Source organism: Helianthus annuus, chromosome 1, assembly GCF_002127325.2.
Source record: "Helianthus annuus cultivar XRQ/B chromosome 1, HanXRQr2.0-SUNRISE, whole genome shotgun sequence".
Lineage (NCBI taxonomy): Eukaryota > Viridiplantae > Streptophyta > Magnoliopsida > Asterales > Asteraceae > Helianthus > Helianthus annuus.
The window spans coordinates 66,976,160-66,995,223 of record NC_035433.2 but is presented as its reverse complement, the minus strand read 5'-3'; the positions used below and the strand labels follow the sequence as shown (position 1 = coordinate 66,995,223).

The 19,064-nt window shown below is 35.2% G+C and overlaps 2 protein-coding genes across 2 annotated transcripts; both read right to left on the bottom strand.

The window, feature by feature from the left end:
* Positions 1-15,115: 15,115 nt before the first annotated feature.
* LOC110899287 lies at positions 15,116-16,129 on the bottom strand. Its single transcript, XM_022146195.1, has one exon. The coding sequence runs from the start codon at positions 16,127-16,129 to the stop codon at positions 15,116-15,118; it is 1,014 nt and encodes a 337-aa protein (XP_022001887.1).
* Positions 16,130-17,501: 1,372 nt separating this feature from the next.
* On the bottom strand, positions 17,502-18,008 carry LOC110899218. The gene has a single exon (XM_022146121.1). It carries the CDS (start codon positions 18,006-18,008, stop codon positions 17,502-17,504), a length of 507 nt encoding a protein of 168 aa, XP_022001813.1.
* Between the last annotated feature and the right edge of the window lie 1,056 nt (positions 18,009-19,064).

Below are 19,064 nucleotides of genomic sequence, written 5' to 3'. Positions count from 1 at the left end.
TTCAGATTAGACCTACACATTTCAAAGAATAACTAATCCTATTTTGTCGCGAGAGTAATATGTTTGCCACCACACAGTCTTTCCTTCTCTCCAAAGCATACGGATTCGGGTAACAAGAGCTAAGAGATTTCAAGCCGATCCAAACATCTTGCCAAAAAAGGATCGAACACCCGTCGCCTAAAGAACGCCTAATAGCTTTTGACAATGCTGTTACAATCAAAATAAATACCCGCAATCTGTTTCCAAGGACAGGGGTTCGAAAGGCGCATAGGGATAAAAGGCCAACAACGAGACCTGCTATGCATAGCCCATATAACCTGCCTCGAAAGAGCGTTTTGTTTGTTCTGACTTAAAACTCCACCGCCACTTCGCAAGCATGGCGAGATTAGAATCCGTAAGCGAACCAAAACCAATACCACCATGCTCGACGAGACCAATGACCTTTGACCTTGTCACCCAACCCTTTTTATCCTTATCCTCATTTCTATCCCAAAAGAAATTGCGTCTGAAACAATCGATGGCCTTTATAACCTGAACGTGTGCCCGGTACCAAGAGAAGAAGTAAGTCGGGAATGTGTTCAGCACCAACTTGAGCATAGTAATCCTACCCCCAACTGATAACTGGCGGGCCTTCCAACTCCGTTGTCCAACTCCGAACCGGGTTCATGTTTCCACCCACCAGAAGGCCAAGGTGGATGAATGGGAGAGAACGGACCTTACACCCGAACCCCACCACCATATTATGCAAAGAAAGCTCACCAACTCCTATACAGAAAAGGCTGCATTTTTTAAGGTTTATTTTGAGACCCGAAATTAAGTAAAAACACCGAAGGATCCGTTTAAGGGCAGTAACATTATTAGAGGACCAATCGCCTAAGAAATTGCACCATCGGCAAAAAGGAAGTGGGAGAGAGCCGACCCATGCCCATTAACCCGGACACCTATAAACAAACTAATAGAGCAAGCCTTTTTCATCATACTTGAAAGAGTTTCCATGGCGAGGATAAAAAGATAAGGCGATATCGGGTCACCTTGCCTTAGACCCCAAGAGCAAACAGATTCGCTAGTGGGCGAACGTTTATCAACACCGAAGCCTGCACCATTGATAATATGGCAAAGATCCATTTTCTCCATTTCCTAGAAAAGTTCATTTGTTCAAGTATAGATAAGAGAGAATCCCAACTCAAAGATTCGTAGGCTTTCTCAATATCCACTTTAAACACAATACCTTTACGCCTAGATTTTTAAGCAATGTAATCACCTCATTAACTATCATGAGCCCATCAAGAATACTCTGATTCACTTAGAATGTCGTTAGCTCTTCAGAAACAAGCCCCCCCCCCCCCAATCACACTCTTCAACCTATTCGCCAAGACCATCAATAGAATTTTGTTTTCGTCTCACTTCGATGTTTCCGCCATCGGTTGGGGTGTGACATTGCCTCTGAATGGTTAAGTATTATACTGAGTTTGAATGGCTAAGACCTCTAATCTGAATTTGTTAGAGATTTACCTCTGAAAGGTTAAGCATTATACTGCCTCTTAATGGTTCAAACATCTTATTGGTTCAGACCTCTTACTGGTTCAGCACTTAATGGTTCAGACCTCTTACTGATTCAGCACTTAACCATTCAGAAGTTGCCAAACAGCCCCTTAACCTTATAACAAATATTCGCAACAACTGTCAAATCCTTACAACAATAGTTCCGACTAGTTTAACCTGTCCACCTAAGGCGTACGTCTTCATAAACGTAAACACAATAACATATACTATTATTGAATACATGCTTATATTAGGATGTGGGCTTCCAGGGCATCAAATGGGTGGGTAGATGTGGTTGTTCATGGATTTTTCAAATTCTTTTATGGTACAAAGGATAACGAAGGTTACACCTTTTTGGGCGGGTAGATTAGTTTTCTTAATTCTTTATCCTATGTTTTCAATTTTTTGAAAAAGGACAAATCATACACTCTATACTAAACCACAACTTTTTTTTGTCCACGTCAAGGATTAAACTCTCACAACTTGAAAATACAAAGTCTTACCTAGCACCTTAGTACCGCTACCGCTAGACCAAAGGCCCTTTGGTGCTATGTTTTAAAAGTGATTGCTATAGCATTTTTATACAAGTTATTCAAATTGGTGGTAAATATACATCACTAGTTTAATTAATGGTCTTTTGGGGTTCAGAACCCTCGCATAGTCTTGTAAGAAAAAAAAAAGCTAAGGCTAAGTGGTGTGGTCTAAAGCCCCCTTAGTTAAAGTGGAGGGGGCTTTATCATGTCAACCCTTTTACCTGGGTGAGGTGGTTTAAATCCCCCTCCAACCATCACTTCCACCACCACTACCATTCTCTCCCATTACAAGCACCACCTACATCAACAACCACTGTTGCCACCCCCTCACCTCCAACCTTCCACCACCATTCACTAGCACCGTCTATCATTACCACATTGTGGCACTACCATCTTCCAAATAAGCACCATTCAAACCACCACCACCACCTGCGACATCTATCCTCCCCCACCACCAAACCTGACCACTTCATCACCGTGAACCACCACCACTTACAACAAAAGCCATTTTATGGGTAAACAAATATGGAGATCGAGGCCGGCCATGGCTTCCGGCCGACCGTTCTTCTCAAGATGATAGTTGTGGGTTAACCGATTTAGGGTGGGCCCGTTTTCTTCTCTTCTCACACCTGTTAAAGGGGTTGGCGGAACACATCAACCCCCCACCCCACCCCTCTTTGGTGCACCTCCTATGGTGTTGAAGGAGCTGAGCTGGATAGGGGCGCTAGCCCACAACATCCAACCTAACTAACACCATGGAGCCCTACGGACTGGTGTAACACTCAACATAACCACGTATCGTCTAAACTATGAACGAAGAATATAAAACATGAATCAAACTACAAACCTTTGTATCACGGTGCATGCCCCCAATTTCTAAGCCACAATCATGAAAACATGTTGTGTAAACACAATCCGTCATTGGTAGTTATAAACAACTTGAGATAATAATAATAATAATAATAATAATAATAATAATAATAATAATAATAATAACAATAAAATAATAATAATAATAATAATAAAATTTAGAATTTGTGACTGTATTTTTGGTAAATAAATAAATTAATAGACCATAATTAAGGAGTAGAATACTTTAGAGAGGAAATTGAGTGACCTTTTAAGGCCTAAAGAGTGGTAAATTATTGGCTTTATGTACTCATTATTGCAATATCATTGTTAACCGTTTCGACATAGAAAGCCTACATGCATTTGACCTCACTTTAAACTTGAATAAAATGGGGCAACTTCAATGGTAATTAGAAGCCTAAAACAAACTTTCTTGCATGTGCTCCCTTTTCTTTATTTTGCTTTATAAATAAACTATATTATTGTAACTTTAAAAGATATTCAAAATTATCTCTTATCATTTTCATTGTTCAAAAGGGATGTTCGGATGTTTTGCGAACCTAATTATCGTAATTTAAAATTGCAATTATCGAGCTAACAAGGATTTCAAAAGTGATCTACAGTACACACATACACACCAATACGGTAAGGATATGATGTTATAATAATTTTGGGCATGGTGTCCTTGTATACATGAGTTAATTACACCTTTTAGGAAAAAAATGGTTTTTTAATTGAACCCAAACATACACACACTCACACATACTAGATTAAAATCCTGTGTAATTAAATATAATATGATATGATCTGCTAATCTATATACTCGTCAAAATATGTATTTAAAATGAAGTCACTTGACAATTAAAAATTTGGTTAAATATGTATTTAAAATGAAGTCACTTGACAATTAAAAATTTGGTTAAGTTAATTCTAAACAGTTTTTTTCAACCAAGCTTTAGTTTTTTTTAGTAAGTGATAAATGTTTATTTAATTAAAGTGTATATAGTCTTTTAAGCTTTTAACATAGTTAAGTTAACCTATATTGCAATTATAGATATATAAATACAAATAAAAAATTAGGAACCAAAACTTGGATTTTTTATACCACCTATTTTTTTTATTATTTGAAATATTTTGTTTTTACCGTTCAAATCATCCAAACCACATTAAATATTTAAAGTGTTTTATGGATACTCATAAAAATATTATGTGTTTTATGGATACTCATAAAAATATTATCATTCTTCTTCTTCTTCTTTTTAATTTTAGTGATTACTGTTTTGAATATGGAGATATTTGAAGACTTCAATAGAAGTTTTAGTTATTTAAAGACTTAAATAATTACCCATAATTAAATAATAAGTATTGATAATTAAATTTATATTATATTTAAATAGGAAGTTTATTTTGGCTAGAAAGGATAAAAAGTAATAGGATCATAACATGTGGTAAAATTTAAAATAAAAAGAAACGGTATTTTAGTCAATCGTATCCAATCTTCTTCCTTCTTCTCCCCAGTAACTTCAAAACCCACCATTTTCAAAACTCACCTTCTTCAACCTTTTCTTCACTTTCTATCTCATTAATCACTACATTATAGTGCGATTTTCGTCACCGATCAATGATTCAAAGCACCAAATCAACGTGTTCTTCAACTTTTTTTTTTGAAGAAACCCAATTTAACTTCATACAATATCTCATTTTTTTCCCGTGAATTTGAAGCTAATCACTCAATCCGTTCGATTCGATCGCTGATAAGTGTTTGTATCATTCAAATTTCGTCAATCGTTGAAGAAATCGGCTTCGATCCATGTAAGAAATTCTTGAATTGCATTTTTACGATCTGGGTTTTGGAATTGAGTCATTGCGTTTTACGATCTTGGCGGAGGTCCGGGGGCAGCGCCCGCGGGAGCAGGGTCCAAGGGGCAGAGCCCTTAGCTGTGGGCAGCCCTTGGAATTTTTTTTTTTATTAAACTGCTTTAATAAAACTGCATCAGAAAATTTGATTTTCTGAAAATTGCCTTATTTTCGTAGACAGTTTCTGGTTCAGAGAGAGCAGTTTCTTTTGTGTTTTTAGGCCATTGCGTTTTAGAAATAAGACATTTTAAGTGTTTTCTGGTCATTGAATTTTAGAAATAAGACATTTTTGAAGTGTTTTTAGTCATTGCGTTTTAAGTAAAAACACATTTTTATGTGTTTTCAGTTCATTGCGTTTTAGAGAGAACAGTTTCTTTTGTGTTTTTAGACCATTGCGTTTTAGAAAAAAAAGACATTTTTATGTGTTTTCTGGCCATTGCGTTTTAGAAAAAAAAAGACATTTTAAGTGTCTTTTGACCATTGCGTTTTAGTAATAAGACATTTCTTTGTGTTTTTTGTGCATTGCGTTTTAGGTAGTGATGGGACAGTGGATGCTGATTTGAAACTAAGGTAGAAGATGGTGATGAATGTTCACCGGTGAATCACACCCTTTGACCTAAGAAATAAAATAAGCAAATAGGAATTCAGAAAGATAAATTACGTTTTTGGCCACTGTGGTTATATCACTTTTACTATATTAGCCCAAAATAATAATTTTTAACATATCTGCCCACATGGTTTCTATAACTAACCATTTTGGCCCCTAAGTCTAGAGATCATGGGGGCCAAAATGGTTAGTTATAGAGACCATGGGGGCTAAAATGGTTAGACTTAGGGGACAAAATGGTTAGTTATAGAGACCATGGGGGCAGATATGTTAAAAATTCTTATTTTGGGCTAATATAGTAAAAGTGATATAACCACAGGGGCCAAAAACGTAATTTACTGAATTTAGAAATTACGAAAAAATTTAGAACAAACTAAAAAAAACTTATGACATTTATATGCACTTTAGAGGACTATGAGTCAAATTTATAATTATTTACCATTTTATATAATAACAAATGATGAAAGTTCTTAGGAACAGTTTAGGTTTCCAACTTTCTCATGACCAGCATCTGCCAGTTTGCACGACTTACTTACATCCCAATGCTGCCACGTATCAGAAAGAGTATAATTCTGACGGTCAAATTCGTATTAGAAAAAATGTATTGCTAGGTTTTAAAAGAACTTCAAACGTAATTTGCTGAGTTCCAGAGTATGAGGTTGCCGGAATTGTCAACATCGGAGGTTGTGACGCCATGGCCGGAGCTGTTGGACTGCCAGACGACGGCGCCGGAGGAGCCCAGGTTGCCATCGGGGAGGAAGGTAATGGAAGCATTGGGATGTAAGTAAGTCGTGCAAACTGGCAGATGCTGGTCATGAGAAAGTTGGATGCGGAATTTAATCAAAATTATATATATAATTTTAAATCATTAAAATAATGGATGTGGAATTAACTTTTGAACTTTCAGTGTATTTTAGATGATTATGTCCCTCAAGATGCTAGCATTTGTATGTTTTCTAATATCGTTTTAATTATTAGAAGTCCGTTTTAAGAATATATTAATACTCTTAAAAAACGTCAAAAATGTGTTTTTAGTATTTTTGGCTCATAATTCCTTATTTAGATGATAGATAATAACTTGATTTTAAATTTAAAAATTTGATTTGGAGGATAATATAGAAGTAAACGATTTGGAGTTAATAACATTAATTAAATTTCCTTTTTAGTTTGGTTCAATATACCTAGACATGTTAGTGATTAAATTCTTATTTGTGCTTTTTTAATTAGGGGAAATCTTGGTTTTTGAAATATGTTAATTCGTTTTTAAGAGTTTATGGATCAAAGTAGTTGGGTAAAAAGTCAATATGGATTCAGGCTTTCGATTCGGTTGACCCAAATCATTTTTAATTTAGTAGTATTTTCATTTGCTTGAATAAAATGATCTATGATGTTTTGGCATGTTTTCAGTATTTATATTATCTGTTTGACCCACTTATAGAGAAAACATAACATGAATCACAACCTAAACATAAAATCTATATAACCTTTGATACTATTATCTGCAATTCTTGATTTTATGGCTTTTAAACGGGTCGTCATGAGGTATTATCATCTGTCATCTAAATGAATCTTATTTGAGTAGTAACATGCCAACTTCATTAATTTTTCACTTCAAATACTTGGCTATTTCTATGGTTTTTTGAGGTTTGTTTGTTTTTAGTTCCAGGTTCTACTTTTATTTTTCCTTCTATAAATCTATAATATGCAGGGCTGTAACCGTAATGAATGAAACATTAAAGCATGCCGAATGCTTGCCGACTCGGACATGCTTTGCCATGACGCAATATTGTGAAGGAACCCTTGACGCCATCAGGTGATTGTGCAATTTTGGGTGTGTCGTCGTTCCTTCACAGAATTTTGGATATGTATTTTTTTAGTTTTCTATCTTTTGAGTTTTTACTTGCAAGTCCTTATTCTAATTCAAGATAATGTGAAACATTTTTGAGTTTTTCTTTGTCGTTCCTTTGTTAAGATAATCATAAACTTTATAGGTTTCATCATTTTTTTTTAATTTTAAGAATTGTCATTGTGTTGTCTTTCATCATTTGCAACTTTTCATTTTCTTTAACACATCCAAACATGTCTTCCATGAAATCTTTGAACAGATTACCAGGACACTGGTATCAAAAGGGGCTGGATCTGAATCTTATGCAGGTTTTCTTTTGATGAGTTAGATATTTACATGATAAAAACCATGTATTTTATGGAAACAGACTGAATTAAAACTATATTGAAGCTTTGCAAATTTTTAGGCCCTTCAAAGTTGTTCATGTTCGTCAAAGCTCCTTTTTCTTTCAATATGCCTCTCCACTTTCTTCTCAAGCGTGATTATAGATTCAATAAAAAGGTAATGTTTAATTATCGGAACATTTTTATTTGAGCATGTTGATGGCTTCAAAAGACCTATATCATTTTAAGTACTTTTAGAATGACCAGCTCTTTTTAAATTATTAAATCGTATCGAGTTTTCTTTACTAATGGTTCCTCTTATGAGCAACTTTACTAATAAGTGATAACATATATATTGTATATATTCATACAAATCAATAACCTAGAGCTTGATACTGGACGTTCATATTTATTTGTTTGTTATCTATTTTTTTTTTTTTGCCACATTTACAACTCCATCTAGAGTTTCATGTTATAGTTGCTTTTAGAGGTTCCAAGATTAGTGGGATGGGTAATTGGTCAAAACGGGTAGTAGCTTTGGATCATATGTGATGCTGTCCTTTTACAACTCTATTTAGATTTATAGGCTACACTTGCATGTAGAGGTGGCAGGTTGGGCCACATGCTAAAACAATTAAATTTTAGTTGCTTAGGTAAAGCTTTTTAAAGGCGTTTGGAGGAAAGGATACTAGAGTTGACCAATCAAGTCAAGGTAAGACTAACAAATTTTATCAAGCTTGGATCTTTGACTACAACAAATGATCAGTTCGAAAAAAAAGCAGCCTGATATTTTCTAAATGTCGTTACAATTGATCATTTTACCTTAAGGCTTCCTAATCGCTTAAATACACTAATTTGCAGTTTCTCCTATAAGTAATAAAAATTCTTCTTATTGTTGTGACCTTATAAACTCCATTTCCTTAGTCATGTCCTGAACAAAATGTAACTGAAATCTGTGGTATTGTTTTGCTTGGAGTGGTCTGAACCTTTGATCATATTTGCTTTATGCAGTAGCAACTGATCTATGAAGGACTGGAGAGGCGAAAGATCAGTTTTTTCAGCATTATTTATCGGCACCAAAGCTGCCAAGGTATAGACCCACATTTAAAACATTCTCAAACTTACATTGCTTCATTTATTATATTTTAGGAGTGTTTTGTTTAAAAAAGACCAAGTTCTTATCAAATGGATATAAAACACAACCCAAATGGGTTTGAGTGAAGAGTAAAAAAGTCATGACTCTTCAACTTTTAACATAAACAAACTGAGTCAGTTGAAATAGGGTTTGTATACTAATAGTTTTTCATCCATATTTATAAACCTTTTGTAAATAAATAATGCACTAAGTGTGATAATTAAAGACAATATTATCACATTAATAACATGCATTTAGGAGTTTTATGCACAGTTATGATGAACCACAACTCAAATGGGGTTGAGTACTAGGTGAAAACGTTAAACAAGTCCTCTTAACACAACTTTTATTAAATAACCGGTGCAACAAAGATTATTATTATTACAATAATAGTTGTAATTAACTACCTATTTGATCCGTTTGAGATAAGACACAAATCACATGGTTTAGCGACTCATCTTTTGCTTATTCTAGCATCTGTCAATTTAGGAAAACCAAGATTGTAAAACATATTTCATTCCTGTTCTTTGTAGGTTATCGAGAAAGTTTTGCTAGCCCTCAATGGCACATTGAGCCAAATCGCCTTCCGTGTGACAACCATGGATGTCTCGGACTTGACCATGAGAATTGAAAGGTCGTCTACTTATGACTAGGACAAGGCCGCCACAAGCAACTTTTGAAGGTTTGTAAAATGAAAATAATCAAATTATCTTTTATCCGTTATATAAGGTTTAATGTCGTCGGGAAAGGTGATTTGATGAAGGTTATACGAAGCCACTATGTATTGTTTCTCGAATGGTTGGTGTGCTATGGTTCGTGATGTTGGTCTGGAGGATAAAGATGTTATTGTTTTCCATGTTGTTGATGCTCAGATGCTAAAGTTCACTCATTTTAAGGTTGATTGTCTTTCCGGTGTTAAAAACAATTTTTTTTGTAGAGATGTTATTTCCCGAGAACGGTAACTTGGTAATTTATACTTTACTACTTAGGATGAAGAACCAACTGACCTTTTTATTGTCGATTGCATTTATTCTTTATTTAGTGGTTGCCGAAAGAGTTTATGAACAGGTATTTCAAAACCGACACTTTGGACGATAACTTTACAATTCGTTTTGGAGGTACATACATGTGGAATGTCAAAGTGAATAGGCTCGGGGGATCGAACTACTTCATTCAAGATTTCTCACAAATCAACAAAGAACTTAATCTCATATCAGGTGATGTAATCGTTTTTGAGTTGGTTGCGAGACGTATTTTCAACATTCTGGTTTTCCGTCCTAATGGAATATAGTATGTTGTTCCCGAGGTTGCCAATAATGTTGGTGTTGAAGAAGAGGACGACACATAACAAATGGATGTTAGTGAAGATTTGTTATTAGACGGCGAAAATCAAGACGTGGAAGATGACATTGTAGACGTTGAACATGATGTGCCAGTCATTGTAGCGGATGCTGTGTTGGAACCAGACTTTGTTGACGTTCCACATATTCCGGCCGTTGTTCATCAAGCCAACCAATACGAACTAACATGGTGTCCATCTTTTCGTTTTGTAAGTTTTTCATACTCTAAATGCTTTATTTTAATATTATGTAACGCTTTGAAGTTTGTATTTTGTTTATTAGTTTTTTAATTTGTTTATTTTATCGGACTGTAATGCAGCGGTTCCCAAAGGCATTTGCAGCAAATGTAGATATGTCTGTCCTTGATGAGATGGTAGTTCAAACTGAAGACGGGTTTTCAATGACACTAGAGATTCGGCAAGAAACGGCACGTTGGAAAATGCTGCAGGCTGGGTTGGAAAATGGAGCTCAGTTTTTGCTGCGATATTATAGGGATCAAAACACGTTGCGAATTCTTAATCCGAACCCCTAGGTGATGTATCTATTGACAGATAGCGTCAGAAGTAAACAACTAATATCGTTACCAAGCATGTCGTATGTGTGGTAACAGTTTTGGAACAATTATTACTATATATGTTTTGTTTACAAAAACATAATGTGTAACGAACATTATGTCGATGTACTTTTGGGACGTGCTCAAGTGTCTCAAAATATTAGGTTTAACAATCAAAGTTTAACGGTTCTACGTTTAAATTATTTTATGTGTTTAGTTGGTGTTTAGCCACCCGCGAAAGTCGCGGGATCTTAGGCTAGTTATAGATATATAAATACAAATAAAAAATTAGGAACCAAAACTTGGATTTTTTATACCACCTATCTTTTTTATTATTTGAAATATTTTATTTTTACCGTTCAAATCATCCAAACCACATTAAATATTTAAAGTGTTTTATGGATACTCATAAAAATATTACGTGTTTTATGGATACTCATAAAAATATTATCATTCTTCTTCTTCTTCTTTTTAATTTTAGTGATTACTGTTTTGAATATGGAGATATTTGAAGACTTCAATAGAAGTTTTAGTTATTTAAAGACTTAAATAATTACCCATAATTAAATAATAAGTATTGATAATTAAATTTATATAATATTTAAATAGGAAGTTTATTTTGGCTAGAAAGGATAAAAAGTAATAGGATCATAACATGTGACAAAATTTAAAATAAAAAGAAACGGTATTTTAGTCAATCGTATCCAATCTTCTTCCTTCTTCTCCCCAGTAACTTCAAAACCCACCATTTTCAAAACTCACCTTCTTCAACCTTTTCTTCACTTTCTATCTCATTAATCACTACATTATAGTGCGATTTTCGTCACCAATCAATGATTCAAAGCACCAAATCAACGTGTTCTTCAACTTTTTTTTTTGAAGAAACCCAATTTAACTTCATACAATATCTCATTTTTTTCCCGTGAATTTGAAGCTAATCACTCAATCCGTTCGATTCGATCGCTGATAAGTGTTTGTATCATTTAAATTTCGTCAATCGTTGAAGAAATCGGCTTCGATCCATGTAAGAAATTCTTGAATTGCATTTTTACGATCTGGGTTTTGGAATTGAGTCATTGCGTTTTACGATCTTGGCGGAGGTCCGGGGGCAGCGCCCGCGGGAGCAGGGTCCAAGGGGCAGAGCCCTTAGCTGTGGGCAGCCCTTGGAATTTTTTTTTATTAAACTGCTTTAATAAAACTGCATCAGAAAATTTGATTTTCTGAAAATTGCCTTATTTTCGTAGACAGTTTCTGGTTCAGAGAGAGCAGTTTCTTTTGTGTTTTTAGGCCATTGCGTTTTAGAAATAAGACATTTTAAGTGTTTTCTGGTCATTGAATTTTAGAAATAAGACATTTTTGAAGTGTTTTTAGTCATTGCGTTTTAGGTAAAAACACATTTTTATGTGTTTTCAGTTCATTGCGTTTTAGAGAGAACAGTTTCTTTTGTGTTTTTAGACCATTGCGTTTTAGAAAAAAAAGACATTTTTATGTGTTTTCTGGCCATTGCGTTTTAGAAAAAAAAAGACATTTTAAGTGTCTTTTGACCATTGCGTTTTAGTAATAAGACATTTCTTTGTGTTTTTTGTGCATTGCGTTTTAGGTAGTGATGGGACAGTGGATGCTGATTTGAAACTAAGGTAGAAGATGGTGATGAATGTTCACCGGTGAATCACACCCTTTGACCTAAGAAATAAAATAAGCAAATAGGAATTCAGAAAGATAAATTACGTTTTTGGCCACTGTGGTTATATCACTTTTACTATATTAGCCCAAAATAATAATTTTTAACATATCTGCCCACATGGTTTCTATAACTAACCATTTTGGCCCCTAAGTCTAGAGATCATGGGGGCCAAAATGGTTAGTTATAGAGACCATGGGGGCTAAAATGGTTAGACTTAGGGGACAAAATGGTTAGTTATAGAGACCATGGGGGCAGATATGTTAAAAAATCTTATTTTGGGCTAATATAGTAAAAGTGATATAACCACAGGGGCCAAAAACGTAATTTACTGAATTTAGAAATTACGAAAAAATTTAGAACAAACTAAAAAAAACTTATGACATTTATATGCACTTTAGAGGACTATGAGTCAAATTTATAATTATTTACCATTTTATATAATAACAAATGATGAAAGTTCTTAGGAACAGTTTAGGTTTCCAACTTTCTCATGACCAGCATCTGCCAGTTTGCACGACTTACTTACATCCCAATGCTGCCACGTATCAGAAAGAGTATAATTCTGACGGTCAAATTCGTATTAGAAAAAATGTATTGCTAGGTTTTAAAAGAACTTCAAACGTAATTTGCTGAGTTCCAGAGTATGAGGTTGCCGGAATTGTCAACATCGGAGGTTGTGACGCCATGGCCGGAGCTGTTGGACTGCCAGACGACGGCGCCGGAGGAGCCCAGGTTGCCATCGGGGAGGAAGGTAATGGAAGCGGTAGAGTCGGAGGTGGCGACGGAGTCAGATATGAAGCCGAAGAAGAAGGTGTTGTTAGGGGATTTTAGGTGACGGTGAATGATTGAACGGGGCCGATGTCGGTGATGGTGACGATGTTAAATCAACCCCACCACCTGCAGAGTCGGTATGCCCCCGGACTGCTCGGTTCTGCAATTGAAACGTTAGTCTTAACTCGATTACCACCCACCAGTCTACTTGGGAAGAAAACGTACAAGATTATCAAGGTTGTGAAATGTTGTTCATATATGATTTGGGTTCTAGGTTTTATAGAAAGATGGTTTAAACCATCAATGAAGATGAGAGAACAAGTGAGAGATCTGAGAGGGATGTGTCATATGGCATTTTTGTACAACAATTGTAATTTCTGTCATTCACATTTAACAATTTTCAAAATCCGTATTTTTTGTTCAAACTTTTAAATATTAGGGGTTGTTTGGCAACATCTGAATGTTTAAGTGCTGAATCAGTAAGAGGTCTGAATCAAAAAGTGCTGAACTAGTAAGAGGTCTGAACCATTAAGAGCTTGTATAATGCTTAACTGTTCAGAGGCAAATGTCTAACCAATTCAGATTAGAGGTCTTAACCATTCAGACTCTGTATAAATCTTAACCATTCAGAGGCAAATCTCTGAACCATTCAGACATCTGCTCGTGAAACAAACAGTCTGAACCATTAAATGTTGCACCAGTAAGAGGTCTGAACTATTAAGAGCCTCATTAAGAGGTAAACAAATAGCCCCTTAGTTTAACCAGTTGCGACAGCTAATTTTGCACATCAAAAAGTAGATAATAAACATGTCGTAATTTGTACATGCCATTATAGTCTAGTGGCATCTTGAGGTGGGATAAAGCTTAAGGACCATTAGGTCGTGGGTTTGATTTCCATAAGGAGGTTTTTTCCAGATTTATTGGGTTTCCTCCTGAATTTGTATATATGTATTATTGCCTAGTGGAGATGGATATGATTGGATGGTTTCGCTGGTAACACGATCATACTCCAGTGGTACGCCAGTGATCTAAATTTGCCGTTAAAAAACATGCCGTAATTTAAAATCATTTAAAATCGTGACTTATCCAGTTTTATTATAACTAATTAAAGTGTTCTAATATTTTCTTAAAAACAATTTTAAAATAGATTAAGCTTAAAACAAAATAGGAGACACGAAAAAGTAAAGAATGTACATTAAAAATATTTGGCTAAATATAAAAATAAAATTAAAATCGTATAAAACCGTGACCTATACAAATTTGTTATAACTAGAAAAAAAAAACAAACTAAATGATATAATATTATCATTAAAAAATTAAAACAATTACTTATATTTACAAATCACTACTCATTGGTTATTCTCAATTCTTACATTTAATTATTAATATTAATATAAAAAAAATAATATACTATAATAAATTAAAATATTTTAACTATTGCCTGAAAACAATAAAAAGAATAGGTTTAAAAAATAGGAAAATGGAAAAAGAACAAAAAGAAATACATTTAATTATTAATATTAATATAAAAATATAATATACTATAATAGATTAAAATATTTTAACTCTTGCCTGAAAACAAATAAAAAAGAATAGGTTTAAAAAATAGGAAAATGTAAAAAGAACAAAAAGAAAAAAATGGAAAGAGATAGGAGGGACCAAAAACAGGTTGGGCAAGGATAAAAACCCGCAACTTAAGAGGATTTACCTATTTATTGTAGATGTCTAACCAAAGAGTGTTATGTGGCAGGTGTTACTATTCATACCAATCACCATTTTTAATGATACCTGAGGCTTCGGATCAATTCTCGTTACCACTTGATTCTTTCTGAACACGTAATTTATTTCCCTAATGTTGGACCACTCAAGTCAGTGGTAGACGCCTAGTGGTGGTGTATACATAATGTGTATACATAATATATCCCTATACAAAAGTATATTTATAGTTAGACATTGATAAGTGAGTTTGTTTGAGTTATATTTACTTTTTTTTTTTTTGAAAGACGAACTTCATAAAAACACAAAAGAACGTGCTATCTCCAAGCTGGAGATGAACGCGAACCACAAAAGTTACATTACATTACATCAAAATGAAACGCTTGCCATCCCTTCCAATCTACTAACCCACGTTTACTCCGACTCCTATACCATAAATAACCCAACGATTTTATATCGGAAACAATCTCAAAACTCTTCCTACTCGTACTCTTAAAAACATTCTCATCACGCGCTTTCCAAATTCGCCAACATGTTATCATAAAAATGCCGTACAATAACTCCTTTTTCTCCCTCGAGCACTCCAACTGATTGATATAAAGCTGCATATCATAAACATCAAATAAAAAGATTGGTGGTATATGCAGCCAACTAGCAATACCACACCACACCCCATCGGAAAATCGGCAAGCCGTAAATAGATGCACTGCAGTCTCCTCGTCGGCATCACACAGACTACACATAACATCGCCTGCGCAAACATTCCTTCTACGAAGAGCAGTCTTCGTGGGAATCCTATCCAAAGCCGCTCGCCACAAGAATATGTTACACTTTAACGGCACCCATTTACACCATCGAAACAAATGCCCAATGTCTTCCATACCAACACTTCTGATCCATTTTTTAGCCTCCTGCACATTAACAATCTGCAGCCTACTTTTATTCCAGTCCCAAGTGTCCACATTCGAATCCAACCTGATGTTAGCCAATAATAACCTGGTGCATTCGATTAATTCAGCCGTCTCCTGCGGAGTACTCGGGTAATTTTTCCACTCCCAAGTCATAACTCCATCGAACTCATTTCTGCCAACTCTGTCCGCAACAGCGCACCACTTGTTCCGTTCAAGCCGAAAGAGCGCTGGAAACGAAACCTTCAAAGGAGTACTATTTAACCACACATCTAACCAAAACTTAATCGTTAAACCATTCCCCACTTTTCCTGTGATAAGGCTGCTGAAAGACGACCCGTTTACTTTCAGCCGATTACCACAGCCAACAATTTTCGACCACACCCCCGACACTTTACTGTTACAAGGGCCCGATTCCCATCTTCTTTTAGACCCATGGATGGCGTTGATAACTTTCCTCCACATCGTGTTATTCTCAATACGATATCTCCATAACCATTTGAGAATAAGCGCATTATTACTCACATCCAGTTTACTTTATCCCAAACCCCCATTATTTTTCGGACGAGTAACCGAATCCCACCCAACCCAATGAATTTTTTTAACCTCCGAATTACCACCCCACAAAACTTCTTACTCATTGATTCAAGCTTGTTTATAACCGCGACCGGGGCTTTAAACAAAGAAAAATAGTAAGATGGAAGACTCTCCAACACGGACTTAATTAAGACCACCCTCCCACCAATAGACAACACACTTGATTTCCACTTCGACAACCTATTTTTGAACACTTTCACCACCGGATCCCAGTTACAGATTCTATTCATATTTGCGCCAACTTGTTACAAACCTATTTTTGAGTTATATTTACTAATTTCGTAAATAAATCTTTCATAATTCATTCAATATAAATAATAATGTTAGATATTAAATAGTAAGGGGTTTAATTGTAATAATAGCATAATGAGAGGTTTGTAGGTGTAACTAGTTATTTGTATTGATTGTACTTAAACAACGAGATGGTTAGTAATGAACTAGCGAATTGATTGAGAAATCTCCTAACGAATTGATTGAGAAATCTCCTTCTTCCTTTGTGTTTTTCTTCTACTTCTACAATCTTTATCGTTCTTATCTTTGATTATCATTTTTATCCATAACAAATAACTTTATTATGCTAATACTACCATTTAACGTCGTATCAAACATAGTCGTATAAGTTATTTTTAGTTAAAGTGTGCGAGTAAAAGTTGTATCCGAAAAAAGTGGTCAATACTCCTATGTATATTATAAGAAAATAAAAGAAAACAATTAATCTTTTCATTCAAATAATTACATTACTAGTTATAAATTTATTGCACAGTTATTCTTTAATCCCTTACATTTATGTGAGTGAAGTAGTTATATCATAAGAATATTGGGTATGGGGAGGATAGTCTCCAAAAAGACTATCCGCCATATAGGCGCCACATAAGCTTCGGTGAAGGAGTATCCTCTTGGAGACTACCCAAGGGTGTGGTGGATGCTCCTCCTCTATTTTTTATTATTATTTATTTGATTTAATTAATTAATGAAAACAAAGTAAATAAAAATAAAAAAGTTACATTTAAATAAAACCTAAAAAAACAACAACCTAAAGTTACATTTAAATTAAAAAAACACACTTAAAAAAACCTAAAGTTACATTTAAAAAAAAACTACACTCCCTAACTCCATTTTTTCCTAATTTTTACCTTCATCATTTGTAAAATGGGGCGGTCTTCCGGTGGATATTCGCTAAGGTCGGCGGTCATTATTTTACATTCCTCCAACTCCTGCGCTTCTTGTTGCTTCTCCTCGGCTATTTTTTTTTCATCTTTACCTTCTCGGTTTGCGTCTCGGTAAAGATTTGGTTGAATGCTTTCAACTTGGCCATAACACCTTCCAACTTCGAACCACCACCACTTCCTGATGCGGCTTGTTTCTTTTTTTCAGCCGCTATCTTTTTACTTTTGTCCCTTCCTGGGGAACGTTCTCCATCTTCAATCGGCTCCTCCTCATAGTCGGGCTCGTCGTTGATATTTATTTGGCAACGACCGGTTGAGCCTCCAACGCTATAACTTCCTGACTCGGAAGTTTTAGACCGTTTCGTTGCTCGTTTAGCGCTTGCAACCTCATTTCGAGTTCCCTTCCATTTTGGTTGATCCTTTACAACTTGCCAAGCACGGACATGTGGGAAAGAACTTTTGCTCTCATTTTCGTATAAACGCAACGCTTCATTGAAAACATTTTCGTTGTTCCACCCACTCAGTTTGTTGGCGAGCGTTGTGTTATAAAACCCACAAAAGCGTTGGATCAACGTATTCATCTTGCGTCATTGGAGCTGATAGAATCAATGGTTCTGTACTCGCCTTGCTCCATAAGCCCGTGGAATATATCAAGGGCTTCTTGCTAAAACGAATCGCTTTGTTGATTGTTACCTACAAGTTAGTAACAATAATAATAATATTTTGTTAGAAAAATATAGTGTACAAATAAATATTTAATAACAACACTAATAATATAATGTACAAATAATATTTAATAACAATAATAATATAATGTACAAAAAATAATTTTATAACAATAATAATATTTTACCGATTATAGGAGACGTTGAAAAGTTAATATATGCCTTCGCCAACGCCTCTTCCTCAATTTTTTTTCCAATTTTGTTGTTGTTTGGCGGCTGCATCTTCTTTTTTTTCCCTTTCCCTTTCCCTTTGTATTTTTCTTTTTTGAAGGTTCAGCTTGCGTTTCTGGCACAACCTCTACGTCATCATCTTGTTCCTCGATTTGTGTTGGATGTGCTTGTGGCGGTGGTTGATATGGCATATTTAGCGGGTTTTGCATTAGTTGTTGCATTTGATATGGGTTGAACGGCATGTTGGGTTGTTGCATTTGCATTGGGTTGAACGGGTATTGGTTGAAAGTGTTGGGCATTTGTTGGTAACCCGCAAAAGAGTTGTCCATTACGGATGTGTAGCCGGATGACGAAAACGGGTGTGAACTTGAGTTGGGATTATTTGGGTTGTAGGGATCCATAATTTTTTTAAGGTTGGGAGAGGTTTTTTTATAAAATTGGGAGAAAAGTGGAAGTATTTTGGTAAAAAAGTGGGGTGAAAAGTGGTTTAGTTTATAGTGGTGGGGTGAATTTTTTTTTTTTTTTATAAATCATGCAAGTTACCGTTAGGGGCGGCCACCCCCATTCAAAAATTAGCCCCGTCTCCAACGTCTCATTTGTGCCGGAAGTGACGAGACACCCCCTTGGGGGCGGTGTGCGACGGCCCAAAAGGGGGGGACGGCCCGGTGCCGAGCCCCATACCCTTTGGTCTAAGAAATGGTTATGAGTTGTTATGTGTGAGTTAGTTAGTTATATCATAAT